Source organism: Etheostoma spectabile, chromosome 12, assembly GCF_008692095.1.
Source record: "Etheostoma spectabile isolate EspeVRDwgs_2016 chromosome 12, UIUC_Espe_1.0, whole genome shotgun sequence".
NCBI lineage: Eukaryota > Metazoa > Chordata > Actinopteri > Perciformes > Percidae > Etheostoma > Etheostoma spectabile.
Genome location: NC_045744.1, coordinates 23,572,243 through 23,590,799, shown reverse-complemented (window position 1 = coordinate 23,590,799; position 18,557 = coordinate 23,572,243). Strand labels below are relative to the sequence as shown.

Below are 18,557 nucleotides of genomic sequence, written 5' to 3'. Positions count from 1 at the left end.
GCAGTCGTCATCTATGTTGTTGGCGGCAGAGCCTGCACCAGGTGCCTCCATGACACTATCAGTCATTATGCTTCCTCCTCCTCTTCTTCTTTAGTTTTTTTGTTGTTGCTTGGCCAAAAATAGGCATTACGTCACCAACTGGAATGGAGGGTGCAGTATCTTGGCAATTCAGGAGCAAATGATTTGCCTAACCTGTGTTGTTTTTTTTTTTTTTTTTTTTTTTCATTGTAACAAATTTCTTTGATTTTATTTTGTAGTAACGAGTAACTAAGATGCTCCGGGGAAGTGGTAGTGGAGTAAAAGTAAGGGTTTCTGGGAATGTAAATAAGTAAAGTACAAACACGTGAAACATCTACTTAAGTACGATAGATAGATAGATAGATAGATAGATAGATAGATAGATAGATAGATAGATAGATAGATAGATAGATAGATAGATAGATAGATAGATAGATATGGATCCCAAGAAAAATGGGACATTACGGCGTTACAGCAGCAAAATCAGTCACAAAGCACAGAATATAAATATAGTAACGGTAGCAAGGTATTACAAAGTTTTTATTACAACCTATGATGACGGAGACTAAAGGAATTTACAGAACTGATAGACCCGTAGTGGTGTCACAACAGTCCACGTGGTCTCGTAGTCTAGGTGTAGAAGAGAAAGTGAAGCGCTGTGCTCTGATGTGTTGTTGTTGGTGTCTCGGCTGCAGGATGCGTTCAGCCTGCTGGCCTACTCGGACCCCTGGAGCAGCCCAGTCGGCTACCAGCTGGATGCCATCCAGAGAGAGCCCGTCTGCTCCACTCTCAACAGTGCAATATTAGGTAGGTCGGCTGTCCACGCCGTCTGTATTAACATGTGTTTAAATACGAGCCCATAAGACACGTAGACGGTAGCTCCGTCACCTTTTAGTTTGAATACGCAAGAGATGTAGCATCTAATTTTTGAGGGAGTCCTATAACACAAATATGAAATTATACAACCCGGTCCTATAAACACAAAATATGAAATTATACAACCCATACAAACAGAACAGTGTTACGTAACACACACACACACCACACACACACACACACACACACACACACCACACACACACCTTCAAATACACAAGTACAGACAGCTTGCTCGACCTCTCTCACCCACACACCCCCAGCTGTTACACAAGATAATTAGATACAATAACCAGGATAATGGCTCAATTACATCAGAATAAAGAGCAAATTTAAGCAGTTTTTTTCTATAGCACAATTAAACAAAAGACCGTAAATAAACCCTGTAAGTTAAAAGCATAAACTGGTGGTTTTTAACATGAGAAAATGTCCTGAACCAGTGGTATTATGGGACAGATCTCAGAAGATTAGTCCCATCTGAAGGAGCTTTATATTAAAATGATCTGCATCTAACTTAAAAAAAAAAATAAATAAATAAATGTAATGGTATGTCTGAGTTGATTTGAAGATCTACAGTACCAGTCAAAAGTTTGGACATGTTTACTTTTTCACCTGTTTGGGAAAGCTTCTAAACTTTTGACTGGTGCAGAAACCTTTAGGAAGAAATGTGTAAATTATCCTTCTTTTTACATTTTTGAGTGAACTCATCCCAGTGAAATTGCCTTCTTGATGTAAGCTGTAGCCAATTAAGTCAATCAAACTATGGTGAGTTCTGCATGGACACCTCATCACTCCTGCAGTCCTGACATTGTTGTCCCCCCCCGTCCCCGTCCCCCTCCCCGCCCCCCCCCCTCTCGTTTCCTTTTTCCCTCCAGAGACTCACAACCTGCCCAAGCAGCCCCCCCTGGCCCAGGCCGTGGTCAGGCCGCCCAGTGCCTCTCCATCATGGCACGAACAGGCAGCGCTCCTGCGCCTTCGCCTCTGTGGACGATTACCTGCACTAGCCCTATGTACACACCACACACACCACACACACAACACACCACACACACACACACACACACACACACACACACACACACACACCACTCTGAGGGCCTGTCCAAATGGCTTCTTCCACCTCCTCCATCAGTGTAGTCCTATTAGCTGAGGAGACTCATCAAGCGGTAGTTAACCACCTCACTTGCTTCTTGTTCTGCTTTTGCTGATCGGCTTGACGACCACCGGGGAGCGGGAGTCCTCTCTGGACAGCTCTTTCGACTGCTAACGCACACAACATACATTTAAAACACACACACACACACACACACACCACACACACACACACACACACACCACACACACACCACCTCCCTTTCCATCGTAAATATGAAAATACGCCTCCACCTTGGTTGCCGTCGCCTCCAGCCGTCCGAGGCAGGACCGCGGGGCGGGCGCCAACCAAGAGTAGCTGACTTGAAAATACTCCAACTCGTGTGGACTCGCCGCAGATACCAGGCCCCCGTATGTCTGGGGGCATCAAACCAGGGCGGACAGACTGACAAAAAAACAACAACAACAACCGTGGCTCCATTAGAAATGGAAAAAATAATAAGAAGAAGAAGATAAAAAAGACGAGTGACCGCCATCGCCGACCACCCTGTAAACCTGGCTCGTCAGGCAAGATGTGCGCATGCACACTCATAACAGACGCAAACGCGGAGGCAGGCTGATGCTGAAACCAGGATTTGGAAAAGTCCGAACTCCGGCCAACGCTGTGCTCCCGTTAGAGAGCCTACCCCAACACCCCCCCCCCCCCCCCCCCACCCCACCTACCCCCTACGCCGACCTCCCTCCTCCACCCTCCACTCACTTCAGGACATTGGCGAGATTTGTGTGACGCATGTGGACTCTGGACTTTTGGAGGAAGAAGCCAGAGAGAAACTACAGTCTCGACTCAACTCCACCCCCCCACCGTCCCCCCCATTAACAGTTTTGTTTAGTTTTTTTCACGGGCCAAGTGGAGGGACTGGAGAGAGGTCATTACCTGGCTTTTGTTTTTAGTTTTCCAGGTTTACAAGGCACGGTGCAGACGCCGCCACTTATTATTATTATTATTATTATTATTATTATTATTCTTATTATTATTATTATTATCATCATCATATTAATTATTGTTACTTGCATTCACAGTATATTTGTTGAGCGCCAGCAAGAGCGAGTTCCACTTACTATAATAAAGGTCCCGATTCCACGGATTACCAGTGACGAGCGTGTGTACATGTTAACGTTTATATATGAATTTAACAAAAATGGAACTATATCGATAGAGTGAAATATTTAGTTATCAAATGAAAGGAAATCATTGAAAAAAACGACAACAACAACAATCCTTTAATGCTTTGTACCGACACCAGTGACTCCTGCAGCATGCCGGTGGTTCCGAGTGTGCACCAGGTTTTAATGTCCCCAGTTCCGTTGACTCCGGGGTTCCTACGCAGGTGGGAAGCCGATTACATTTAATTACATTTGACCCGTTCCACGTCTGTAAGATTTGGAAAAACACAACTGCTCTGAAGTCCTAAAACTGAGGTTTTTGTTTTGTTGTTTTTGTTTTTTTTTAATTGCACATATTGTGGTACTTACAGTGACGTAATCTTTACTACAGCCTAGCTTAATTTTGCAAATTAATGCGAACGAGTCTTCAGCCACTTCTGGACAAAGTCAGGAGTTTCTAAAATGGAGACCCTGTGTAGGAACCCTGCGATGATCTCTGGCCCTATTTTTACTTGTGTGACCCCCCCCCCCCCAACCCACAAACCCCAAACCCCCAGCTGCACAGCAAGTTTGATGCAAACACTGTTAATCTTTATTTTCGTATCGATGTCTATGCTAATCCTTAACCCGCAAAGAACTCAGGAGCCAAAATGTCCCTTTCCTCCGCCTCCTCTGTTTAAGAATGGTCCTAACTAACCAAGCAGCCCCCCCCCCCCAGGAGGCCTCAATTACAGTGCAACACAGAACAGATTTTCAGACTCAAACTCGGACCAGAAACACAAGCAACAGCCAAACGTAGCTGCTATAAGGCCAGCTTCTAAATAAGATGAAGTAAAACTGAAATTTCAGTTCTTGACGCTTTTCGTGTAAGGAAAGATAACAAAGCTGCAGACATGTTTGCATAAATATTTTTTTTTTTTTCTTCAAGCATTCTTGGACATATTCTAGAAACGGTGTCTAAGCTTTAAGCAGCCTTTGAGTGGACGTTTCCGTTTTTGATTGACAACTGAGAGCCGGCGTTGCTAGGCGACGCGCTGTCAACTTCTGTGGTGCGCTACTGACTGCGAGCTATCACAGCCATGTAGCTTCAAGGTTTAAAGTGAAATAAGTTCATTTTTCTTCCTTTTTTTTCCAAGTCTTTGTATTCCAATCGAAAAGTGGAAACTAGCTAGCTTGCTAACAATTAGCGCTGATTCCCGCTAGTTACTTTTCGAGACTTGCTGTCCCTCTTTATGATGGATCTAAGTGGAAAATGTTACATGACCAGAGTGTCATAAACTCCACACCATGGAGTAGTCCTTGTTCTCAGCGCTTCCTGTGTTACGGCAGGAGTGACTAATGTCCAGAGTAACGCAGCGTTCAGATCACAGATGGAACCGAGCCAGTGGTTACCAAACTTTACAACATCACCCGTTCATTTTCATGAAGAAATGTACAGTTTACAAAGTGAAAATAACTCCAGGCCGGTCCTTACGGGACCTCAGCGTGTCTCTGTTCCCAGTATGGGAACCACTGGACAAGGAAACGGCTATTGAAGTGCCCCCCCCCCCCACCCCGGCTGTTTAACTGCCTGTTACTGTTGGAATTGAAGCAATGATATAAAATATATAAGGGCCAGCTCACACAGATGTCGTATAAAACCGATTTACTAGTCCCAACGTCAACGATTGGTTCCAAAAATTCACTAATTCACACACATTGTTGAAGAAAAATAAGTAAAAACTTTAAAAACTTCTTCTTAACAAGGCAAACACCTAGGATGTATGAAGTAATTTATTTGCAAAAAACTAATTTCAGTTTGCTTCAAGGTCCCATGGCATGAAAAATGTCACTTTTATGAGGTTTTTTTAACATTAATGTGAATTCCCCCCCAGCCTGCCTATGGTCCCCCCCAGGGGCTAGAAATGGTGATAGGTGTAAACCGAGCCCTGGGTATCCTGCTCTGCCTTTGGAGAAAATGAAAGCTCAGGTGGACTGATCTGGAATCTTGCCCCTTGTGAGGTCATAAGATACCTCATACAGTACTAGGGGACCACTAAGGTCTATATAAAGAGCACGTGGTCATGGGACCTTTTGCAAATCGCACCACAGGCTGTAGGTGGAAGGTTTCTTTTAATTACCTGCTTCATGTAGTTCTACTAGAATACGGGGTCAGTTTCAGCAAATATGACAGTTTTCTAAGTCTTTACCTACCGCATCTTTAACTGTTGGGTTAGCAGAAATGAAATGTGTTGCTTGTTTTGTTTTGGGTTTGACCGATCCAGCTCGTTAACCTTCGGTCGACCTTGACTCGGTGTTGCTCCCTGGAAGAGTTTCGCTGTCTGACGTTAATATTTTCTAAAGAAGCTGCTGTTGAAATAGCGTTCAGGTGTGACGGGCCCTTAATTTGCTCCTTTCCAACCGCCCAACATCGCTCAGAGGTGAGCTTCCTCTTCCTCTTTTTGTCTTGATGTTTTTCGAGGCCGTGTTTTTTAAAACACTGACTGGATGGGGGGGGGGGGATAAAACGAAATTAACTCAGTATTGTCAACACTGTGGCTACCACATTTACAAAAAAAAGAACCAAATATTTTAGGAAGATGACATTGCAGCTGTGTTTTTGAAGCCTGTGACGAGGCGTTCGCTAGACACGACCTCCATCTTTTCCTCTAGGTGGAACCGACCTGTTCTGTACTTCTGTTTTTTTTTTTTTTTTTTGTCGTTTTGTTTCTTTGATTTTATTTTTCCGATCGCAAGCAGTCACGGCATCCCTTTTTTTTTTAAGAACTTCTTAGACAAAGTGTCTGTCTGTTGTCTCTTTCTGAGTAAGGTCTGAAACCTATGCATGCCATAGTAAAGTGGTGGTAAGATCACGTTAGATGTCTCTTATTTTATTCTTTTTGTTTCTCCTTCTTTTAGCCAGTTCACCGTGTATAAGGAAGATGTCAACCAGTAAGATCTCGACTGCTGACTGTGTATCCATTGGGGGGGGGGGGAGAGAGTGCAATTTGTGTGAGGGTGAAAAGATTTATATTAAAAGTAACAAATGATGACACGTGTCTGGATGCTGCATGACGCCTGGAGCTGAAGTCTGCCTCCAAACAGTTTTGTCCTGCGTTTAGAGACACGTATGGACTCTAAAGAGTCCACGTATGGACTCTTTAACCTGCTGAGGCGCTTCAGTTTGATCCTGAATGACATGTCCGAAGATAATCCTGCAAAGTGTCTTTAAAAACACTGTAACCCACATATGAAACCAGGAAGAAAGGTCCACCTTAAAGCCCAGTTGTTGATGTAGTTTCTGACTAACTAACCCTTAGTCTATAATGTGAAAAAAAGAAATTCATAACTCATATTCACACTAACTGTGGCATAATTGTTAAAAAATAAACTTCCGTATTCTCTGGTGGACAGACTAAAGTAATTGCTTGATAATTGATAATCAAAAACACATATTCGGCATTTCTGTGAAGCAATTATTTATTTGATTAGATATCATGTGCCCAGTGGTGAAATGTAACGAAGTATTTACTTGAGTTTTTTTCTCCATTTTTATACTTATACTCCACTACATCTCAGAGGGAAATATTGTTCGTTCTGCTGCACTGTTACTCTGACAACTGTAGTTACTTTGCAGTAACCGATTAATACAAAAATATAAATCTACTAATAACTAGGTTATGGGTTAAGTTACCCAGCGGTGCTACACGTGCGTTTATGCAGCGGTTTTTGGTCCGAGGAACCCCTGCAGCCGTCAGATGAGTTCACGCACCTCAATCGATTCAATGTGTTCCAAATATATAACATTCATTGTGTAAAAGTAGATATTGTTAACTACTTGATCAAATTGAATTGTCAAGGGTAAGGCTGGTTTGTTCAGCAATCAAACCACCACAACCTTTTTTAGGCTGCTGGGACTAGTGCCATTGATCATCATTGATACTTTTAAGCCATTACTTTTAGCTAACTAGTTCAACTCTTAGCTAACATTTGAAATAGGTTAAAATAGGATTAGCCATTTCAACTCTTAGCTAACATTTGAAATAGGTCAAATAGGGTTGGTAACTATTTCAACTCTTAGCTAATCCTATTTCAACTTTAAGCGATTATAAAATGTCTCTTTAGTGATTACTGTGAGCTGGTTTTTCTTCCATTTACTCAGTACTCGTGATTTTGAGTCAGTGCTGCAACTTATTTATGTTTAAGTCTTTAATGTAGCAGAGCCAAATGTAATGTCTTTAAAATGCTGGTTTTGACCAATCAACAGTCCAAACCAAATACTATACTGTCAGACTATCTTCTGACAAGGAACAGCTGATCCTTGCTTTGTAGTGTACGAAAAAACTGCAAATTTCTAACGAACCTCTGGAAAAGTAGATTGACGACAATTCATCTCATGTCTGCTGGATAGCTTTCAAACTCACTATGTAAGTATATTATTAGAGATACAGATATAATAACAAGCTTTTATTTATACAGTCATTTTAAAGAAAAAGAGGTCTGATTCTGCTCTGATGAGAAAACCAAATGTTATGAGACTCCCATTGATGGCTGGTAAAGCAGTAAAAAAAAAAAAGGCTTCAATGTGTCTGATCTGCTGCGCCTGCACGTCTCTCCGTCTATTGCTTGATTCTTGGTGATTCACGCTGCGAGCGTGTCCACATTGAGTCAACATAATATGTCCAGACCGCGTCCCCGTGCAGTCTTCCTGCGTGTTGCTGGCGGTTCGGCCGTGACAGACAGCCGTTTAAATCCAGTGTGCAGGAGGAACCGTGAGGTCTGCTATCCCGGGTCGAGGTGTCGATGGAGACGTGCAGTCGGTCCGACCGGGTCTCAGCAGGACGGAATCTGCTGCTTGTGGACCCATCTCTTCTTCAGCTTCTCTGCTTTGGCCTTCTGGTCGCAGGCTGGAGCATCAGGAAGAAGAGACAGAGGTGAGTGGAGACAGACCAACAACTTGTCTTTGAGCATAATATTCAGTCTGCATACTAGATATTCCAGTATCTGTGTTATTGGGACACAACTCAGTGGTCAGTAGAGGGGGGGGGGGGGGGGGGATCTATACAGCATAGTATCACAGTATTTTCTGTGGCAATACAGTATCGATACACAGGAGCCAAGTATAAATCTACTATTATACATGTGTTGGGCATTTTGTCTGCTTCACAATCCCATTTTGCAGCAATAAAATTAAAGTGATATGAACTAATATTTTTTTTTTTTTTAGATGCAACAGATGTTGACAAAGTTTCCTTTTGAGGACATCATTTGAAATTGGGAATAAAATAAAACTGCAAGAATATTGAAATATGTTTAAAAGTGCATTATCGTAACATAAGTATCATGATGATATTGCATAGTGATGATATCCTCTGATTCCCACCGCTAGTGTTCAGTGTTAAATCATTTTTCTATATATATATTTATATATATATTTAAAAGCTTAATCTACTGAACTTTAAAATCGCAATTGTATCGTAACATAAGCATCGTGATGATATTGCATAGTGATATCGTATTGTGAGGCCTCTGGTGATTCCCACCCCTAGTGTTCAGGGTTAAAAACCTATTTTTCTTTATCTTTTTAAAGCTTAATCTACTGAACTTACCCCAGTCTTTCTTGACAAACTGCACCGCTGCGCTTTTATTTCTCCCCGTCTTGTTCTGGAGCGACAGCAGCTCGTTGCCTGGAAGCAGGACGACAAAAACAAAGCGGTGAATAAGCTTCAGCCAGGATGCAAATGAAAGTCACGACAGGAGAGCTGTTCATGTCGCCGTCTCGTCTGCAGCAGGCGTCCCAGGGGAGGGGACGCCTCAGTGGGACGGGACGTCACTGTAGCAACGCTCAAATTGAGACAGATCAGACTTCTGCCACAGAGTGTAGCTTGCAGGGATAGATATATATAGATATAGTTATGATTATAGATATATATGATTATAGATAGAGAGTAGAAGAGATCAGAGATAGAGAGATCGATAGAATAGATAGAGATAGATAGATAGATAGATGATAGACTGATGATAAGATAGAGTAGAGATTAGATAGAGATGATAGAGATAGATAGAGATAGATAGAGATGATAGAGATAGAGATAGGATAGATAGAGATAGATAGAGATAGATAGATAGAGATAGATATAGAGAGATATAGAGAGTATAGAAGATATAGAGAGATATAGAGAGATTAGAGAGATATAGGAGATATAGAGAATATAGAGAGATATAGAGAGATATAGAGAGATATAGAGAATTATAGATAGAGATATAGAGACTAGATAGATAGATGATAGTATAGATAGATAATGATAGATAATAGATAGATAGATAGATGATAGTATAGAGATATGAGAGAGATGAGAATGAGAGATAGAGAGAGATAGAGAGTAGGAATAGAGATAGAGATAGGTATAGATATAGAGATAGAGATAGAGATAGAGATGATATATAGATATATTAATAGATCATAATAGATATATGATAGAATATAGAGAGATATAAAGAGATATATAGATAGATATATAGAGAGATATATAGAGAGATTAATAGAGATATATAGAGAGATATAATAGAAGATATATATAGCAGAATATATAGAGAGATATATATAAGAGATATATTAGAGATATATATAGAGAGATATATATATATAGAGATATATATAATATAGAGATATATATATAATAGATATTAAATACACAATCCTTGTGTTGTCCTCGGGTCAAATTTGACCCATTTTGAAAAAAATCGTTATCAGAAAAGTGTCTTCCAACCAAAATTTCAGAGAAATAACACGGATTGTTCCACACAACAGGTAAAATAGATGATCAGCCCACTGCTTTCTTTAAATTTTATAGCAGTCAAAAGACCATTGAACAAAGAGACAAAAATGTCCAAAAATGTGGGGGCAAAAAAAACGTCAAAAGGCGCAGAAAAAAATGACAACATAAAGGAAAAAGCAGCAAAAGGTTTTAATTTTGACCCAGAAAAACACCACCAGGGTTAAATAAGACTATACATATTAAATCAGACCACTTTGCAGCTTTGACTGACAGTAAGCGGTAGTTGGTCTAATTCTTTACCCTTGTGTTACTAAATTCCCTTTAAAAGACCAAATCATCCCCTTCGCTCCTACTGAAGAAGCACATTTATTTTTATGTTAAAACCTTTTAATAAGACGCTCATATTTGAGCTGCCGGCGTCTTACTCGTGCTCCTGCAGCTTCCTGGTCCGTACATCCTGGACTGGAGGAAGTCCTGGGCCGCTTGCTGCTGGAAGGACGCCGCCCCGCGCTCCTTCCCCGTCTGCACCGTGTAGTTCCCCTTCAGACTGACACAAGGAAACAAGTTCTCAAACTTTGGGAGAAGAGGATTTAAAGCTCTTAAAATGGACCTTGAGGAAAGACTGTTAGACTGTGGCTACATCCACGCTACTTTGCATTAGGACTGCCCAATTAATCACAATGTTTTATCGAAATCTGGACTAAAATCACACAATTTTCATTTTTCTCAATGAAAATGAGTGACAGAAAAATGATCATTCCCTCCGATATTGGGAATCCAATTGCAATATCAGTCAAAAATAACAGCAGTTAGATATTTCCCTTGGATCATGCAACGTAAGTCATCTCCTACATCGATGATTTTCACCCACAGAGTAACGTCAGACAATCTGCTTCCTGTTTACACCGGCGCGCACATGCCCAGTGTGTGTGTGTGTGAACGGTCATGTGATGTGACGTCAGATGTGTTAATACAGAGAGATTAGTAAACCTCTGCTCAAATACGAAAACGTAGTCGTGTAGATGTAGCCTGTGTGGGAAAGCGGAGTTTACATACTTCCGGGCATGTGCCAGTTTGCCGCTCCTCTTCCTTTTCTTCTTTCTTTGCTCATCCTCTTCAGCCTCCTGCTGCTCCTCTTCTGCGGGGGGGGGGGTCAGGTTGGGGGGGGTGGGAGATATAAGATCTGAAGCTTATTCTATTCTTCTGCTGCTCTACTAAAAAAAGTGAACATGTTTCAAAACTGATGCCAGAAATGAGCTTCTTTACCTTCTTCTTGACACTGTTTCCGCATCCTGTGAATAAAGCAAATTGAAAGGTTTTTTTAAGCAGATGGAGGAGCAAAAAAATGTCCAAAGCGCTGCGGCATCAGTCAGACCAGCTCTTACTTTGAAGGAGCCGAGTCGATTTCCTCCAACACGTCGGCAGGTAGGAGTTTCCTTTTCTGTGGCAAACAGCCGAATGAAGAGAGATGTTATTATATATTCACTTCTGCATCATTCAAATTAGTTGAGCTAATTTAAAGCTAGTACTTTGGGGGTGGCAGTAACCGGAGGGTTGCCGGTTTAAGGCCCCGTACGGACCAAAGTACGGAGTGTGGATTGGTAGCTGGAGAGATGCCAGTTCACCTCCTGGGCAACATGCCCTTGAGCAAGGCACCAAACTCAGGGCGCCTGTTCAGAGCCCCCTCACTCTGACATCTCTCCATTAGTGCATGTAACGGACCTGAGCATGTTTGTGTATTTCAGGCCTGTGTGTAATAATAATAACAGAGTGTAACTTGTAATTTCCCCATAGGGGATCAATAAGGAGTGTAAATTAAATTAATTTAAAAAAATTACTATTGGCTTTTAACACACCTTCTGCTCCTGGAACAGTTCCTGTCTCTTCCTCCTCTTCTCTTTCAGTTGCTCTTTTTCCCTGCAAACATGGAAGTGTTATATATATATAATATATATATATATATATATATATATAGTTATCCTGGTTAAACGGTTAAAGCGGACATCGTGCTTTTCTGGATAGATCAGACCACATTAACCTCCATTAGATAACTAAGAGGCCTCCATTTTTTTTGACATGATACCAATTCTGACTTTGTGAGAGACACCCTTCATATCGGCATTAATGTAATCCAAAAACGGCGCCTCGTTACAAACATCCATCAGCCTTTCTGCAGTCTCGAAACCACGCATTTTTGGAAACGTTGTTTAATTATGAAACTAATTGAACATTTAGTGATCTGCTCGGTGCTTAATATACACGCCGAAGTAAAAAGGGCTCCAAAAGAAATCAGAATATGTGCAATATAACTCTTTCGGTGTATTTTATCATGCTTATTACTATGGAAACACCAAAAAGTAGCTCTTTTTTGGATGGGGTTTGGCTTTGCGGCTAGCTAACGTTACCTCCGGGCCGTGTCCAGCGCCTGTTTCATGCTCCGTAGAGCTTCAGCCTTTGAATCTTCAAAGGTCACCTCTTCGGGCGCCTCGTCGTCACTGGACTCGAGTATTAAATTGAAATGTTCAGTCTGTTTCTTCATATCCGCCGTCTTTGAAGACGGAGCGCTTTTCCCACGTTGTTTCTTCGCCATGTTTGCTAGCGAGTGCGTACACGTCATCACGCAGCGTCATACAGTGACGCTGAAATAACGTGAGTCGTGAACGTAAGGAACGTCAGCCCTCTAGTGGCAGAGAGAAGAATCACAACAACAACAACAAAAACATATCTATTTATTCTTTACTTTAAATTAACACCCCAAAAGTTTAACCCTCCTGTTGTCTTCCGGTCAAATTTAACCCCTTTCCAAAAAGTTTCTATTTCAGAAATTATTAAATTATTAAAAATGATTATTAAAAAAGAGAAAAATGTCAAAAGTGACTAAAATGTGAACACATGTCAAAGTGTGAAAACATGTTGAAAAAAGTAACAAATGTAAAAAAAAAAAAAATTAAAAAAAACTTTATAAATTGGGGGGGGAAACCACGTATAATTTCAAAAGGCTCAGAAAAAGCATGTAATTTTTTCTTTTTACAAACTTTTATTTTGAAAACTCCAACCGGAAAGCCTTTCACGTGTATTTCTAGCTTGCTTTTCGGCGGCAGGTGCAACCTCAGCACCAACCATAACACCGGGATAAAGCTAACGGGACTCTAGAGACGCAATGCACCGAGTACTGTTGGTGTTTCTGGCCGCTGCCGGGGCGTCGGTCCTCGGCCCCCCCAGGCTCAACGGGTCCCCGGTGGCCGGGCCCTGCCTCGCCCCGCCGCAGTGGGAGGGCAGCTGGGTGCTGTACGACCACAGCACCGGGAGAAACAACCGGGCCGCCGTGTCCTACGACGGCCTGAACCACAGGATCCGGATCCTGCAGCAGAACAAGAAACACACCCCGTGTCAGAAGTAAGACCCGCATGCCTTTAAATAATAATAATAATAATGTCTCTTTATGGTCTAAGCAGGACCCACATCAGCCTAATGTTTTAATATGTAATGTAGCAGTGAAATAGCCTCGATATCTAAAGCTAATTAACTGATAACCCATGATATTAACAATATATACTGTAGATATATTTAACAATTTACACATTGTGTACCTGTGAAATATGTATCTTAAATCGCATAAAACTTTACCCAAACATTTGACTTATTTGGGGTTTTAAAAACAATTCTGAAATCAAATGTTACTTCATAATCTATTAACAAATATCGTCTTTATCTCCATTTCCAACAGCTGAGATAACATCTATGTTCAGGGAATGCATCAGTCTCTACTAGCACACTATTAAACATGGAAGTGGGGTTTTTATCATAAGTTATAATTCATGTTAAAAATCCACTATGGAAACAACATGAGTGTCATATCCAGAATAATGTTCTGAGTCAGGAATACGTGTTTATCACAGGAAATAAGGAAAGGACGCTGGTTTCAGGCAGAAAACATGTAACTTGTCCCATTTTTCTTCTCTGTAAATTTGAAATGGGTCAATTTGACCCAAAAACCAGACAAGGGTTAAAAATGGATCTGATTCTTCAAACAACGCCAGGGAAGACGGGGAAGAAGAAGATTGTCTTGGTACGTGAGGACGTGTCCTCAAATTCAACGCTTGCATCACAACTTCTGCTCCCTGGTCCCCCCCCCCCCCCCCCCCCGCTCCAGGTTCTTTGAATACATCTACTTGTACCAGAGCATGGTGATGTTCCAGATCGATCAGAAGACCAAGGACTGCTCTAAGGTGGCTCTGACGGAGGACTGGGACCCCTTCGACATCCCAGACAACTCCACCTTCGAGGACCAGTACATCATCGGAGGCCCCGGGGACAACGTGGAGGTCCAGGAGTGGTCGGACAGGAAGCCGGCACGCCGACGTAAGTCTGGGTTTTAGAACTTTGTGCACAGTGGAGCTTTTTATTTTAATTTTTGAAATGCTAACATTAAGAGAACAGACAGATTTTGAATAAAAACTGTGAACGACACTGGAAATCAAATTGAAAAAAGTACATGTTTGGAAGATGTTTTGATATATATGTGTGTGTGTGTGTGTGTGTGTGTATATATATAATATATATATATATATATATATATATTATATATATATAATATATATATATATATACCGTGGTGCTCATATGTTTAGGAACCCATGCATCCTGATAATGTTCCCTTGGCTTTGTGCGCGCGCACGCACACACACACACACACACACACACACACACACACACAACACACACAGTTTAGTTTAATTCCAAAGGCCAAGGAACTTTATCAGGATGCATAGTGTCCTGATCCATGAAATAACTGGTCTTTAATAATAAAACTCTGCATGCCTCTATGGGAATTTACCATAGGGGGTGTGTATACTTATGCCCCTGTATTTTAAGGAAGAATAATTTTTAATAATACATTTATTTATTTATTTATTTGCGATGCATTATTCAGTCACAAAGAAAACTGGTGTCCTTAAAGGTTGATTTTACCTATTTTTTTGTAATTAAGGCATTAAAATAAATTTCCAAAAGATGATTTTTTGGTGTTTTTATTCCTCTTAATTTAGTCATCTTTAGCATAAGTTCATAAACTAATGAGCACCACTGTACGCGCCATTTTACTACCACGAGTTCATAAGCACGTCTCTGCTGATTGGACATCATCTTGGGACACAGCCAATCAACGAGAGAAGACGTATCTCAAAGCCCGTTGTGCAACGTTTTCACAACGTTCCCAGGAAATATGTCGTTGAACTGGGAAACCATAGCAACACAGTCTATTAAGATCAAAGGAGCCCCAGGTTTTAAGAGCAGCTGTTTGTGGAATAAAGCTTTGATTTGATGTGTTGTGCTGGTCTCTCCCCCAGATGAGACCTGGGTGGGCGTTTACACCGTGAAGGACTGCTACCCGGTGCAGGAGACCTACGTCAGGAACAGCAGCGTCACCACCTCCACCCGCTTCTTCAACCTCCGCCTGGGCATCAGAGACCCCGACGTCTTCACCCCGCCCAGCACCTGTCAGTCAGCCCGGCCCCAGAGGATGGACGAGTCCACCTGCTGAGTCCACTGCTGAGTCCACCTGCCGACCCCCGCCTTTGACCTTTTAGATCCTTAACATCCGTCTGTATGAAGGGAAATATGGTGCGTAACTATGGTGCGTAACTACGGTAAATATGTGCGAGAGCTTGTAGACCTGATGTGAAAAATGCACATTTCAACTACAAGTTCAGATTTTTTTTAAACAACCTCTTAGGTTAGGGTAGAAACGTAGCGCCCTGGATGGGCCCTGCGAGGGGCACCGGCACAAGGGGGACCACCAGTGGGAATAAAACACTTAAAACCTCCTTTAAAAAACCTGGTTCGGGTCTAAAAAGCTGTTTAAAAGAAGGCCAAAGGACCACAGGACAGGACGGACAGCGGGGACATAAAACTCTAAATAAAAGGTCTCCTCCACTCCGACTCTCTCCCCGAGACACTAACACATGATTACAATAAATACAATTACAATAATTAAAATATATATACACATTTTCACAAATTTTAACACAATTTTCCGTTCTGCAAGTGCTCACATCAGTCTACAAGCTCTAGCGCTGCGCACCGTAACGACCGTCACTCTTCTGAGTCCGAAATCCCCCCGACCCTCGAATCTTCAGTCATTACTATCTACGTAACGGACTCTCAGTCGGTTACTCACAGCGATTAGGAAACTGAGACTCTTTATTTACTATATTAATCAGCTTTCCTGTAAATGTGCCGGTGTCGTGCAGCCAGTAAACCTTTCTGACTGTACTGCTAGTTACCCGTTACTCCTAGTAACCGGAGCAACCGGAGGCAGTCTCGCATCGCCAGACCCTCCTCCACAGCGCGGCGGAGGAGGGTCTGGCTAGTCCACACAGCATTCTGGGATGGGAGAAACGTGTGCTCTTGTTAATTGACTTTTTTTTTAAACCATGTTAACAGACAGAAGTGTACATGCCCTAGACATTTATTTTATTCTTTTCATTCTGTTGCACCGGGCTACATAGAGCACACATTTCACACTCAGATGACATGGTGCAGGGTAATTATAGAGCATATAGAGCATCGTAAAGTTGAAAGGGAGTGATTTCGGACGCAGTCTTTGTCTCGTGTTTTATAGAACGGTTTGATTATTTGCTGCTAATTAGCTGGAACTGTTTTCAGGACCAACGGGCCCTCTCATGCTGCAGTCTAACGAACTAGCTCATTAACCGATTCGCTTCATGCTTAAAGAAAGGTGACGTTTAGTGTTGGCAGAGCAGTCAAGTCATGTTATTAATTAACCAGCTACCAGGCTAGCGGTTAGTTGGGTTTCAGGAGTCGTTTTAATTACATGCTGACGAGCGTTTGCTAATTTCTTTGCTCACGGCCGGCGGTTTGATAAATCCAAATCATACACGTGAAGCGCCTCAGAAAAACATGAGCAGACGCTAAAATCTCAGGCGTAATGGTCTTTAATTTCCATTGAGATCCAGGCATATTTACTCAGACATGCAGTGTTGTTTTTTTAGGTTTAAAAGACTTTTTTTCTTTTTTTTTCCAGTCCCAATATATTGCGTTCAGCTTTATCTAAACAGCACATTTCAACAACGAGGCGATTCACAATGCTTTACGTAAAACATTCGAGAGCATTTAATAATCATTAAGGAGAATATTTACCCTCCTGTTGTCCTCGGGGTCCAACCTGACCCGTTTTTCAAAGTTTCCACTCAAAAAATATGTGTTTGTTTTAACCAAATTGGCAAAAAAAACAAAAAAAAACACGGTTGGTTCAATACAACATTCTTCGCAATATCATTGAATTCTGGATGTTATGTTAAATTTTACAGCATTTGGAGGAGAAAAAACTGTTTAAATGGTTTAAAAAACATTTCCGTAATGAACTCTGACAAAAGTCTTCCTCGTATTTTAACTTAATTGTCAATGTTTCATAATTTCTGCTTTTAAACTCAAAAATTAGGCATAAAATAATACAAATGAGGTTTATTATGGATTTTTAAAAAATTATTTAATGCGTAGAATCCATCACTTTCATTAGTATAGGATTATTATTTTAGGAATTATGCATGACATTTAAATTAGCATTTTTGCAAAAGTTTCACGTACGCCCTGCGGTACGCCAAAGTACCCCTAGGGGTACACCACCCCTGTAGTACTCCAAAGTACCCCTAGGGGTACACCACCCCTGTAGTACTCCAAAGTACCCCTAGTGGTACACCACCCCTGTAGTACTCCAAAGTACCCCTAGTGGTACACCACCCCTGTAGTACTCCAAAGTACCCCTAGTGGTACACCACCCCTGTAGTACTCCAAAGTACCCCTAGTGGTACATGTACCCCCAATTTGAGAAACAATGTTGTGGGTGCTTTTCTTGATGTTTTTTTCAATTTCTTTTGATATTTTTAATGTTGATATTTTCAGCGCTTATTTCAACGGCCCATTTTTTTGTAAAAAAATTTTTTTTATAAATTATCTGAAAATGGGTCAATTTGACCCAAGGACAACATGAGGGTCAAAAAGGGACAAGTACATAAATCAGCATGAGCACAAAGTCCAACATTTAGAGTAAGTGTGCCAGGTTTAGCCCCGCAGGCTAATGCTCATCAGCAGGTTGATGGTTTAACCCTCCTGGTGTCTTCAGGTCTAACGTGACCCTTTTCCAAAAAGTTTCTATGTCAGAAATTTGGGTTCCTTTCAACAATAATGTCCAAAAAAGTAACGTGGAGGGTTCCCAACAACGCTCCTCGCAAGTTAAATAAATAATGAGTTCACTACTTTTCATTGAATTTGTGTTTTTTGTCAATTTTACAGCATTTGGTGCGTAAAAACCGCTGCTCCGTGCTGAGCTCTGAGACCGGGGACAGAGAGCTGAGCTGTCTAGTTCCTCATGTAGCAGCAGATCAGAAATAAACCGCTCAGCTATTTATAAACTAACACAGGGGGGTAGAAAGTAGAAACTCACGGCTACAATGTCATATGTATGAATATTGGTTTTTATTTAAGCAATAAAGCAACTGTCTGGAATCTAGTAAAACATGATGCAATGTCTTTTCTTCCATCAGCTGTCGTCCCACACTGAAACTAGAAATGCAACACACACACACACACACACACACACACACACCACACACAACACACACCACACCC

General features: G+C 41.4%; 3 protein-coding genes across 4 annotated transcripts in view; 2 read left to right on the top strand and 1 right to left on the bottom strand.

Annotated features, from left to right (window-relative positions):
- Positions 1-6,119, top strand: part of ranbp9 (RAN binding protein 9) — a 36,665-nt gene extending 30,546 nt beyond the window's left edge. The window contains 4 exon segments of the mRNA XM_032531115.1: positions 714-825; positions 1,770-1,808; positions 1,811-1,855; positions 1,858-6,119. Coding sequence (XP_032387006.1) covers positions 714-825; positions 1,770-1,808; positions 1,811-1,855; positions 1,858-1,898 — 237 coding nt within the window. The 3' untranslated portion in view covers positions 1,899-6,119.
- A 1,814-nt stretch (positions 6,120-7,933) lies between these two features.
- nol7 (nucleolar protein 7) lies at positions 7,934-12,558 on the bottom strand. Of its 2 annotated transcripts, none has more exons than XM_032531108.1 (8): positions 12,314-12,558; positions 11,765-11,825; positions 11,294-11,349; positions 11,175-11,200; positions 10,965-11,046; positions 10,334-10,455; positions 8,739-8,816; positions 7,934-8,036 (listed from the first exon to the last, which is right to left on the bottom strand). In XM_032531108.1, the coding sequence occupies exons 1-8, from the start codon at positions 12,523-12,525 to the stop codon at positions 7,963-7,965; spliced, it is 711 nt and encodes a 236-aa protein (XP_032386999.1). In that variant the 5' UTR covers positions 12,526-12,558; the 3' UTR covers positions 7,934-7,962. The 2 variants fall into 2 exon arrangements, with proteins under 2 accessions (XP_032386999.1, XP_032386998.1); XM_032531107.1 differs by having other exon boundaries at positions 10,965-11,050; positions 11,176-11,200.
- A 414-nt stretch (positions 12,559-12,972) lies between these two features.
- On the top strand, positions 12,973-18,438 carry epdr1 (ependymin related 1). The gene is made up of 3 exons (XM_032531112.1): positions 12,973-13,304; positions 14,062-14,270; positions 15,257-18,438. Exons 1-3 carry the CDS (start codon positions 13,069-13,071, stop codon positions 15,448-15,450), a joined length of 639 nt encoding a protein of 212 aa, XP_032387003.1. The 5' UTR covers positions 12,973-13,068; the 3' UTR covers positions 15,451-18,438.
- The last annotated feature ends 119 nt before the right edge of the window (positions 18,439-18,557 follow it).